Source organism: Heterodontus francisci, chromosome 30 (genome assembly GCF_036365525.1).
Source record: "Heterodontus francisci isolate sHetFra1 chromosome 30, sHetFra1.hap1, whole genome shotgun sequence".
NCBI classification, from domain to species: Eukaryota; Metazoa; Chordata; class Chondrichthyes; order Heterodontiformes; family Heterodontidae; genus Heterodontus; species Heterodontus francisci.
In genome coordinates, this window is record NC_090400.1 from 63,512,007 (window position 1) to 63,524,694 (window position 12,688).

The 12,688-nt window shown below is 43.9% G+C and overlaps 1 protein-coding gene across 4 annotated transcripts in view; it reads right to left on the reverse strand.

Moving 5' to 3' along the window:
- Positions 1-12,688, reverse strand: part of LOC137346877 (integrin alpha-E-like) — a 397,091-nt gene that overhangs the window by 265,338 nt on the left and 119,065 nt on the right. For all 4 annotated transcript variants that reach the window (XM_068010834.1, XM_068010835.1, XM_068010833.1 and 1 more), the window contains one exon: positions 10,535-10,689. In XM_068010834.1, the coding sequence (XP_067866935.1) occupies positions 10,535-10,689 (155 nt within the window). The remainder of the gene's footprint in view (positions 1-10,534; positions 10,690-12,688) is intronic.

Here is a 12,688-nt window from a genome sequence, read left to right on the forward strand (position 1 = left end):
CCACATAAAAGATAATTGCACAAAGTAGGAGCTCATGGTGTAGGGGGTAACATATTAGCATGAATAGAAGATTGGATGGCTGGCAGAAAACAGGGAGTATGCATAAATGGGTCCTTTTCTGATTGGCAGGATGTGACGAGTGGAGTCCCGCAGGGGTCTGTGCTGGTGCCTCAACTTTTTACAATTTAAGTCAATGACTTAGATGAGGGGAACAATGGCATGATAGCTAGATTTGCAGATGACACAAAGATAGGTAGGAAAGTACATGTGAAGAGGACAAAGGAGGTTGCAGACTGATATAAATAGGTTGAGTGAGCGGGCAAAAATCTGGCAGATGGAGTATAATGTGGGAAAATGTGAAGTTGTTCACTTGGGCAGGAAGAATAAAAAAGTAGAATACTTCTTAAATAGGAACGACTGCAGAATTCCGAGGTGGAGAGGGATCTAAGTGTTCTAGTGCATGAGTCACAAAAGGTTAGTATGCAGGTACAGCAAGTAATAAAGAAGGCTAATGGAATGCTATCCTTTATTATGAGAGGAATTGAAAATAAAAGTAAGGATGGTGCATGAGGGAGTTCAGTGAGGGAGGGGCTTCTTTCTTTCTTCCTTTTTCTACCTTTTTTCAGCCTCCAGTAGCTGCCTCTCTCTTCAGTACAGGGGATGAAGCTGACTGGTGAGTAACTGATAAGTTATTCTACTTCTAATTGTAATAAATAGTTTTTAAAGTTACTGTATGGCAGGGCAGTTCGGCCAAGAGGAATGTACATCCTGCGGTATGTGGGAAGTCATGGACACAACATGCGCCCTAGACGAACACATCTGCAGGAAGTGTCACCGGCTGCAGAAGCTTGAGCTCCGGGTTTTAGAGCTCGAGCGGCGGCTGGACTCACTGTCGTGTATCCGCGAGGCAGAGAACTATTTGGATAGGATGTTTAGGTCACGGCACAGGTTAGGAGCATGCATGCAGAGAGTGAATAGGTGACCACCAGGCAGTCTAAGAGAACCAGGCAGACAGTGCAGGAGTCCCCTGAGTCCATTTTGCTTGCTAATTGGTTTTCCATTTTGGATACTGGTGACGGCGATGGTTCCTCAGGGGTGTACAGCCAGAGCAAAGTCTATGGCACCACAGGTGGCTCAGCTGCACAGGAGGGGTGGAAAAAGAGTGGAAGAGCAATAATGACAGGGGATTCGATAGTCAGCGGATCAGACAGGCATTTCTGTGGCAGTAAACATGACTCCAGGATGGTATGTTGCCTCCCTGGTGCCAGGGTCAAGGACTGGAAAAATGCAGCAATGAAGAAAGATTGGTTAGGCTGGGGTTGTCCTCCTTGGAACAGAGAAGGCTGAGGGGAGATCTGATTGAAATGTACAAAATTTTGAGAGGCCTGGATAGAGTGGAGGTGAAGGGTCTATTCACCTTAGCAGAGTGGTCAGTGACTAGGGGGCATAGATTTATTTACTTATAGATACAGCACTGAAACAGGACCTTCGGCCCACCGAGTCTGTGCCGACCATCAACCACCCATTTATACTAATCCCTACACTAATCCCATATTCCTACCACATCCCCACCTTCCCTCAATTCCCCTACCACCGACCACCTACCTATACTAGGGGCAATTTATAATGGCCAATTTACCTATCAACCTGCAAGTTCTTGGCTGTGGGAGGAAACCGGAGCACCCGGAGAAAACCCACGCGGTTCACAGAGAGAACTTGCAAACTCTGCACAGGCAGTACCCAGAATTGAACCCAAGTCGCTGGAGCTGTGAGGCTGCGGTGCTAACCACTGCGCCACTGTGCCACCCACAGTGACTGGTAAAAATATTAGAGGAAAAACTTTTTCACCCAGAGGGTGGTGATGGTCTGGAACTCACTGCCTGAAAGGGTAGTTGAGGCAGAGACCCTCAACTCATTCAAAAGGAGTCTGGATATGCACCTCAAGCGCCATAAGCTGCAGGGCTACGGACAAAATGCTGGAAGGTGGGATTAGAATAGGTGGATCGTTTTTCAGCCAGCACAGACACGATGGGCCAAGTGGCCTCCTTCTGTGCCTTAAACTTTCTATGATTCAATGTCACAGTGTGGCTACATGACATCCTTCTGGGGGAGGGTGAACAGCCAGAGGTCGTGGTCCATATTGGTACCAATGACATAGGTAGGAAGAGGGATGAGATCCTGAAAGCAGATTTTAGGAAGTTAGGCAGGAAATTAAAAAGCAGGACCTGAAGTGCTGTAATCCCAGGATTACTCCCAGTGTCAAGTGCGAGTGAGCATAGGAATAGGAGAACTGATCAATTGAATATGTGGCTGGACAATTGGTGTAAGAGGGAGGCCATCAGAATTCTGAGGCATTGGGACCGGTTCTGGGGCAGGTGGGACCTGTACAAGATGGACAGGCTACAGTTTAACAGGACCAGAACTAATATCCTCACAGGGAATTTGCTAGTGCTGTTGGGGAGGGTTTAAACTAGCTTGTTAGGGGTATGGGAACCTGAGGGATAGCTCAAATTGGAAGGAAGTAGTTGCTGGGAACAGGTGGTAGAAAAGTAGCAAGCGACATTAGAAGGCAGGCGAAACAAAGGCAAGCATCAACTAGGTTTAGAATGCAGCATAATGTCAAGAAGACAATGTTAAGGTCACTCTACCTGAATGCATGCAGCATTCGCAGCAAGGTAGATGATTTAAAGACCCAAATAGAGGTAAATGGGTATGATTTAATTGCCATTACGGAAATGTGGCTACAGGGTGACCAAGACTGGGAACTGAATATTCAAGGATATTTGACATTTAGGAAGGGCAGGCAAAAAGGAAAAGGAGGTGGTGGTGCACTGATAACAAGGGATGGGATCAGAACATTAATAAGGCAGGATCTCAGATCAGAAGAACAAGGTGTGGAATCTGTTTGGGTGGAGCTAAGAAACAGCAAGGGGCAGCAAACATCGGTAGGAGTTGTTTCTCGGCCACCAAACAGTAGTGGTAGTGTGGGGCAGGTATTAATCAGATTAGAGAAGCATGTAGCATGGGTAATACAGTAATTATGGGTGACTTCAATCTGCACATAGACTTGGTAAGCCTAATGAGCACTAATGCTGTGGAGGACGAGTTTCTGGAGTGTGTTAGGGATGGTTTTCTAGAGTAGTATGTTGACGAACTAACTAGAGAACAGGCTATTTTAGATCTTGTATTATGTAAGGAGAAAGGGATAATTAATAATCTTGTTGTAAAAGAACCTTTTGGGATAAGTGACCATAATATGATAGAATTTTACATGATGTTTGAAAGTGAGGTAGTTCAATCTGAAGCCAGTGTGTTAAATTTGAACAAAGGAAATTATGAAGGTATGAGGGGCAATTTCGCTGAGGTGGATTGAGGAAATACATTATAAGGTAAGACAGTGCATAGATAATGCATAGTCTTCAAAGAATTATTACACAGTTTACAGCAACTATACATTCCTCCAAGACACAAAAACTCCAAAAGTAAAGGCAGTCAACCGTGGCTAACAAAGGAAGTTAAGGATTGTATAAGATTAAAAGAAAAGGCCTATAAAGTTGCCAGAAATAGTAGTAAACCTGAGGATTGGGAGGATTTTAGAACATAGCAAAAGAGGACCAAGAAACTCTTAAAGAAAGTGAGAATAGAAGATGAATATAAACTAGCAAAAGACATAAAAACGGACTGTAAAAAGCTTCTATAGGTACGTAAAATGGAAACATTTGGCTAAGACAAATGTGTGTCTATTACAGGCAGAGTCAGCAGAATTTATAATGGGGAATGGGGAAATGGCAGAGAAGCTAAATGATTGCTTTGTGTTTATCTTCACTGAGGAAGATACAAGAAATCTCCCAGAATTAAAAGATCTAAGGGACTAGGGAGAAAGGGGAATTGAAGGAAATTAGTATTAGTATGAAGGTTGCATTGGAGAAATTAATGGGGCTGAAGCTTGTTAAGTCCCCAGGACCTGATATTCTACATCCCAGAGTGTTGAAAGAGGTAGCTATGGAGATAGTGGATGCATTGGTGATCATCTTCCAAAATTCTATAGATTCTGGAACGGTTCTTACAGATTGGAAGGTAGCAAATGTCACCCCACTATTTAAGAAGGGAGGGAGAGAGAAAACGGAACTACAGACCTATTAGCCTTACATCAGTTATAAGGAAAATGTCAGAATCTATTCTGAAGGATGTGATAAATGGATACTTGGATAATAATGATCTGACTGGGCATAGTCAACATGGATTTATGAATGGGAAATCATGTTTGACAAATCTGTTGGAAGTTTTTTGAGGATGTTACGAACAGAATTAATAAAGAAGAGTCAGTGAACATAGTATACTTGGATTTGAAGAAGGCTTTTGAGAAAGTCCCCCATAGGAGGTTAGTTAGCCAAATTAAAGCACATGGGATAGGAGGTAAAATACTGAATTAAGGATTGGTTAACAGGCAGAAAACAGAGAGTAGGGATAAATAAAATATCATTCTCATGTTGGCAGGCTGTGACTAGTGGGGTGCCACAAGGATCAGTGCTTGGGCCCCAGCTGTTCACAATCTATATCAATGATTTGGATGTGGGGACCAACTGTAATCTTTCCAAGTTCGCAGATGACACAAACTAGGAGGGAATGTGTGTTGTGAAGAAGATGCAAAGCAGCTTCAAGGGGATTTGGACAGACAGTGAGTGGGCAAGAAAGTGGCAGATAGAATATAATGTGGAAAAATGTGAGGTTATCCATTTTGGTAGGAGGAATAGATGTGCAGAGTATTTCTTAAATGGTAAGAGATTAGAAAGTGTAGATGTACAAAGGGACCTGGGTGTCCTTGTCAATAAGTCACTGAAAGCTAACATGCAGCTGCAGCAAGCAATTAGGAAGGCTAATGGTATGTTAGCCTTTATCGCAAGAGGATTTGAGTAAAGGAGTAGTGAAGTCTTGCTTCAATTGTATAGAACCTTGGTGAGACTGCACCTGGAGTACTGTGTGCAGTTTTCATAAAATCATAGAAAGTTGAAGGCACAGAAAGAAGCCACTTGGCCCATCGTGTCTGTGTCGGCTGAAATACCATCCACCTATTCTAATCCCACCTTCTAGAATTTGGTCCGTAGCCCTGCAGATTACGGCACACGGGGTGCATATCCAGACTCCTTTTGAATGAGTTGAGGGTTTCTGCCTCAACTACACTTTCAGGCAGTGAGTTCCAGACCCCCACGACCTTCTGGGTGAAAAAGATTTTCCTCATCTCCCCTCTAATGGTTCTACCAATCACTTTAAATCTATGCCCCCTTGTCACTGACCTCTCTGCTATGGTGAATTGACCCTTCACCTCCACTCTATCCAGGCCCCTCAAAATTTTGTACATTTCAATCAAATCTCCCCTCAGCCTTCTCTGTTCCAAGGAGGACAATCCCAGCCTAGCCAATCTTTCCTCATTGCTGCATTTTTCCAGTCCTGGCAACATCCTCGTAAATCTCCTCTGTACCTTCTCTAGTGCAATTACATCCTTTCTGTAATGAGGTGACCAGAACTGCACACAGTACTCAAGTTGTGGCCTAACCAATGAGTTATACAGTTCCAGTATAACCTCCCTGCTCTTATATTCTATACCTCGGCTAATAAAGGAAAGGATTCCATATGCCTTCTTAACCACCTTATCGACCTGTCCTAGTACCTTCAGGGATCTGTGGACATTCACTCCAAGGTGCCTCACTTTCTCTACACTTCTCAGTATTTTCCCATTAATCGTGTATTCCTTTGCCTTGTTTGACCTCCCTAAATGCATCACCTCACACTTCTCCTGGTTGAATTCCATTTGCCACTTTTCTGCCCACCTGACCAGACCATCAATATCTTCCTGCAGCCTACAGCTATCCTCCTCGCTATCTCCCACACGGCCAGTCTTTGTGTCGTCTGCAAACTTCTTGATCATGCCCCTGCATTTACGTCCAAATCGTTAATATGTACCACAAAAAGCAGTAATGAATACTGAGCAGGACCCAGTACTGAGCCCTGCGAAACGCCACTGGAAACAGCCCTCCAATCGCTAAACACCCGTGTTTCCTGCCACTGAGCCAATTTTGTATCCACCTTGCTGCATTTCCCTGGATCCCATGACATTTTATTTTTTTAACCAGTCTGCCATGTGGGACCTTGTCAAAAGCCTTGCTAAAGTCATGAAGACCACATCAACTGCACTACCCTCAACGATCTTCCTTGTTACTTCTTCAAAAAATTTGATCAAGTGAGTCAAACAAGATCTTCCCTTAACAAATCCATGCTGACTATCCTTGATTAACCTGTACCTTTGTACGTGATAGTTTATTCTGTCTCTCAGAATAGATTCCAATAATATGCTCTGAGGTTACTACTGAGGTTAGACTGACTTGCCTGTAACTATTCGGTCTATCCTTTGCTTCCTTTTTAAACAGAAGTACAACATTAGCAGTTCTCCAATCCTCTGGCACCACACCTGTATCCAGTGAGGACTGGAAAATGATGGTCAGACCTTCTGCTAATTCTTCTCTTGCTTCTTTTAACAGCCTAGCGTACACTTCATCTGGCCTTGGTGATTTATCAACTTCCAAGGATGCTAATCCCATTAATATGTCTATCACATCCAATACTTCACACTCCTCCTCCTTAACTACAATATCGGTATCGGCCCTCTCTTTTGTGAAGACAAGCAAAGTATTCATTAAGAACCATACCAACATCTCCCGACCCTACACATAGGTTACCTTTTTGGTCTTTTATGGGCCCTCCTCTCTCCTTAGTTATCCTCTTACTCTTAATGTACTGATAAAACATCTTTGGGTTCACCTTGATTTTTCTTGCCAATATTCTTTCATGCCCTCTCTTTGCTTTCCTAATTTCCTTTTTGATTTCACCCCTCCACTTTCTATACTCCTCTTGGCTTTCTGTAATAGAGTTCTCGGTGTTGGACATAAGCTTTCCTTTTCTGTCTTATCTTACCCTGCAGGATCCTTGCCATCCATGGGGCTCTAGATTTGGCTGTCTCACCCTTTTTCTTTGTGGGAACATGTTTACTCTGAACCTCTTGAATCTCCCCTTTGAATGCCTCCCACTGTTATGACATTGATTTACCTTCAAGTAGCTTTTTCCAGTCCACTTTCACGAAATCACTCCTCAGTTTAGTAAAATTGGCCTTGCCCCAATTGAGAACTCTAACTCCTGTTCTATCTGTATCCTTTTCTATAATTATGGTAAAACTGACTGAATTATGATCACTACCACCAAATTGCTCTCCCACTGCCACGCCTTCTACCTGCCCATCTTCATTTCCTGAAACTAAGTATAAAACTGCACCCTCTCTTGTTGGACTTACTACGTACTGACCAAAAAGGTTCTCCTAAACGCACTTCAAGAATTCTGTTCCCTCAATTCCTTTCACACTGAAACTATCCCAGTTAATATTGGGGTAATTAAAATCCCCTACTGTTATTGCCCTATTGTTCTTGCATTTCACAGAGATTTGTCTACATATCTGCTCTTCTATCTCCCTCTGACTGTTTGGGGGTCTATAAGTACACTCCCAGCAGTGTGATTGCCCCTTTTTTGTTCCTTAGCTCAATCCATATGGCCCATTTGATGAACCTTCCAACATGTCATCCCTCCTTACAGCTGTAATAGTTCCCTTGACCAAAATTGCCACTCCCCCTCCTTTCTTATCCACCTCTCTATCATGTCTGAAAATCCTGTAACCAGGAACATTGAGCTGCCAGTCCTGTTCCTCCTTAAGCCATGTTTCTGTAATAGCTATGATATCATACTGCCACATGTCTACCTGTGTCCTCAGCTCATCTGCTTTACCTGCTATACTCCTTGCATTGAAATAGGTACCCTTGAGCACTGCCAAAATTTTTTTTAAATTTTCTAACCTTTGTTTCCTCTTGTCTTCCAGAATCATCCATTAATTTTCTGCCTTCCATTTTCATTTCTGATTTTGCCCCAACTGAGTCGACCCTCAGATCCCCATCCCCCTGCCAAACTAGTTTAAACCTTCCCCAACAGCATGAGCAAAATGTCCCGCAAGGAACTCAGTCCCGGCTCTGTTCAGGTGCAACCCGTCTGGCCTGTAGAGGCCCCATCTCCCCCAGAGCTGGTCCCAATGTCCCAGGAAACTGAAGCCCTCCCTTCTGCACTATCTTTCCAACCACGCATTCATCTGTCTTATCCTTTATTTGTATACTCACTTGCGTGTGGCACTGGGAGTAATCCAGAGATTACTACTTTTGAGGTCCTGCTTGCTAATTTCTTACCTAGCTCCCTAAATTCTGACTGCAGGACCACATCATTCTTTCTACTTATATCGTTGGTTCCGATGTGGACCACGACTGCTGGTTGGTTTGGTCCCCTTACGTTAGGAAGGATATTATTGCCAAAGAAGGAGTCAACAAAGGTTCGCCAGACTTGTTCCCGGGATGGCGGGACTGTCCTATGAAGAGAGATTGGGGACACTGGGCTTGTATTCTTTCGAGTTTTGAAGAATGAGAGGTGATATCATTGAAACCTACAAAATACTGAAATGGATAGACAGGGTAAGATGTTTCCCCTGGTTGGGGAGTCTGGAACCAGGGGACACAATTTCAAAATAAGGGAAATCATGTTTAACAAGCCTGTTGCAGTTTTTTGAGGATGTAAATAGCAGAATAGATATGGGGAAACTGGTGGATGTGGTATATTTAGATGTTCAGAAAGCTTTTGATAAGGTTTCACATAAGAGGTTAATAAACAAAACTAGAGCACATGGGATTGGAGGGAATATACTGGCATGGACTGAGAACTGGTTAACAAATAGACAACAGACAGTACTAAATGGGTCATTTTCAGGTTGGCAGGCTGTGACTAGTGGGGTACCACAAGGATCAGTGCTTGAGCCCCAACTATTCACAATCTGTATCACAGATTTGGTGCGGGGATTAAATGTAAAATTTCCAAGTTTGCAAATTACACAAAACTAGGTAGAAGTGTGAGTTGTGAGAAGAATGCAAGACGCTTCAAGGGGATTTGGAGAGGCTAAGCAAGTGAGCAAATGTTTGGCAGATGGAATACAATGTGGAGAAATGTGAGGTTATCCACTTTGGTAGGAAAAACAGAAATACAGAGTATTTCTTAAATGGTGAGAGACTGGGAAGTGTTGAATTGCAAAGGGAAGTGGGTGTCCTTGTTCATGAGTCTGAAAACTAACATGCAGGTATAGCAAGAAGTTAAGAAGGCAAATGGTATGTTGGCCTTTATTACAAGGGAATTTGAATATAGGAGTAATGAAGTCTTGCCGCAATTATACAGAGCCTTGGTGAGACCACAACTGGAGTATTGTGTGCAGTTTTGATCTCCTTACCTAAGGAAAGATATACTTGCTATAGAGGCATTGCAACAAAGGTTCACCAAACTAATTCCTGGGATGGAGGGATTGTCCTGAGAGGAAAGACTGGGCCTTTATTTTCTGAAGTTCAGAAGAATGAAAGGTGATCTCATGGAAACATACAAAATTCTTATAGAGCTCGAGAGGATAGATGCAGGAAGAATGCTTCCCCTGGCTGGGGAGTCTAGAACCAGGGCACACAGTCTCAGAATAAGGAGTAGGCCATTTAGCACTGAGATGAAGAGGAATTTCTTCACGTGGAGGATGGTGAATCTTTGGTATTCCCTGCCCCAGAGGGCTGTGGAGGCTCAGTTGAGTATGTTCAAGACTGAGATTGATAGATTTCTAGGTATTAAGAACACCAAGGGATACGGGGATAGTGTAAGAAAATGGTGTTGAAGTAGAAGATCAGCCATGATCTCACTGAATGGCACAGCAGGCTCGAAGAACTGAATGGCCTACGCCTGCTCTTATTTCTTATGTTCTAACAAGGCGAGGACAACCTCAGGGAGCATTCCTTGTGGGCCAGGAGGAGCAGGAGTGCTTTCTCCCGGCCCTCAAGTTCCCCCACCATCAGACCCCATCAATGATGAATGGGTTTTATGGGTTTCCCGCACTTTTCCACCCATCCCCCCAAACCCCTGCTGCAGCTTCCAGCATGTCTGAATGTTAAAATTCCCCCCAAAGCTTCCACAAAATGTCAGTTGAAATGTAACATTCTAAATGGCAGGGTTTTATTTTAATAAAATAGGTATGTACTGGCAACAGAAACAATTGTTTTTACTCTGCGAGTTGTTACGATCCGGAATGCACTGCCTGAAAGTGTGTGAAAACCTTTTAAAAGGCAGTTAGATATATACTTGAAAAGGGAATTTGCGAGGCTATGGCGAAAAGAGAAGGGGAGTTGGACAGCTGTTTCAAGGAACCCAGCCTTCTTCTGTGCTGTATGATTTGATGATTCTCATTTACAATCTTGCAGTGCTTCATACGTACAGAAAGATGTTTCACACACTGCATAAGCTGCAGGATAAAAATGACATCAGCAGGAAGAAGAGGAACAGAAAAATTACTCAACCAATTGATTCCTAAACTACTAATTGACATACCGAGATAAAGCAATAAAGAGACAATGTCAGAATATTTAATACTCACAGAACATGTTGTATCGCTGAAGCCGTTTTTGTGACCTTACCCAATTGAGGCATATTTCTTACAATTGAGAAAATTCCAGAACTTATTTCCTTGCTGTCCTTCAGATCAAAAATGGTCTTAATTTCCTCACCGTACTGCACCAGGGCAAATTCACACTGTCAATGGAAATCAAACATCAATTTGGTACCCAAAATTGGCGCCTATTATTTTGGAAATTATTATTCCTCATCTGGTTTAAAAATATTGCAAATGCTGGAAATCTGAAATAAAAAGCAGCAAATTCTGAAGAGACTTGGCAGGTCAAGCGGCATCTGTGCAGAGAGAAACAAAGTTAATGGGTAGGATTTTCCTGGCCCAGGGTGGTGGGCTGGGAGATGAGGCATGGACGCCGGAAAAATAGCGGGGAGCCGCATTGGGATGGCTCCCCAATGCAGTCCCACCACTGGGGAAGTTTCCCAGCGACGGTACAGATGTAGATCGGCTGCCTGCTGAACAGAGGCGGGCAGCCAATTTAAATAATTAAAGGCCCTTCATGGAGGCTGGAGTCTCCATGCTCCGAAGAGGGGGCCGTGGAGAGGGAAGATTGCCCCCCACCCGTGGCCTCAATAGGCCATTCGGAGGGACCTGCCTGCTGGGCCCCTCTGATTTTAAATGTTTTACTTACCTCTTACCATGCTGAGATGGCCTTTTGATCCCTGAGCTTCCTCAACAGCACTCACCTCTCCCAGTGGGGCTGCCGAGGCTTCAAAGCTGCCGGCCCTCTGATTGGGCCGTCAGCATCTACATCCTGCAGATCTTAATTGATAGCTAGCTTGCAGGCAGCCAATTAGGTGACTGCCTCTGGTAAAATTGCTAAGCCGGTCCCGCTGCCGGCTAGTGCAGGCTCGGAACTGCCATCTGGTCCCGAAAGCAGGGCCCCGAAGCCTGCAGCAAAATCCAGGCCAATGTTTCAGATTGATGAACTTTCACCAGAACTGGAAAAAGAGATGTAACAGGTTTTTAGCAATTACAGAGACAGGGAAAGGATTCAGGGGAGGAAAGAGCAAAGGAGAATGTGATAGATGGGAGACAGGAGAGATTAAATGTCAAAAGAGGTGATGGTGCAAGGCAAAAGGGGAATGGGATAAATAAAGAAACAAAAGATGAGTCTAGAGGAGATGTTAATGAGAAAATGCAAAATTATTACCAACAGCTGCTATCTGAAAAAATGGGGACAGTAATGAAATTGTTGAACTCAATATTGAGTCCGGAAGGCTGTTAAGTGCCTAACTGAAAGGAAAGGTGCTGTTTCTCGAGCTTATGCTGAGCTTCACTGCAACAGTGTAGGAGGCTGAGGACAGAGAGGTCAGAGTTGGAGTGAGGCAGAGAACTTAAATAACAGGGGACCGCAGTTTCAGGGTTACGCTTATGGACTGAACGAAGGGGTTCTGCAAAGCAGTCACCCAATCTACATTTAGTCTTTCCAATGTAGAGGAGACTGCATCGTGAGCAGCAGATAGAGAAAACTAAAATGAAAGAAGCACAAGTAAATCGTTCTTTCACCTGGAAAATAACACATGTAGAATCCCCTGTGTTTGTATGGGAAGGTGCTGTGGGAAGGGGAGAGGGTGTTGGGGGTAATAGAGGCGTGGGCCAGGGTAACATGGAGTGAGCTGTCTCTTCAGAATGCTGAAAAGGAAGAGGAGGATAAGATGTGTTTGGTGGTGGGATCACGTTGGAGGTGGTGTAAATGTCAGAGGATAATGAGTTGAATGAGGAGGCTGGTGGGGTGGATGGTAAGGACAAGGGGAACCCTATTGTGATTGTGCGGGGGGGTGGGGGGGGTGGTGGAAGCAGTGAGAGTAGAAGTGATGAATCATTTATAAACATAATTTATAAACAATTTTGTCAAACAGGGATAAAGATAGAAAATGCTGGAAATACTCAGCAGCATCTGTGGAGACAGAAACAGTTAACGTTTCAGGTCAATGACCTTTCGTCTGAATAAGTCAAGTTGGTGTGTGACTTGAAGGGGAACTTGCAGGTGTCTGCAGCCCACATTCTTCTAGATGATAAAGGTTGCAGGTTTGGAAGATGCCATTGAAGGAGTCTTGGCAGGTTGTTGCAGTGCATATTGTCAAGATACATCCTGTAGCCACAGTGTGCTGGTGGCGG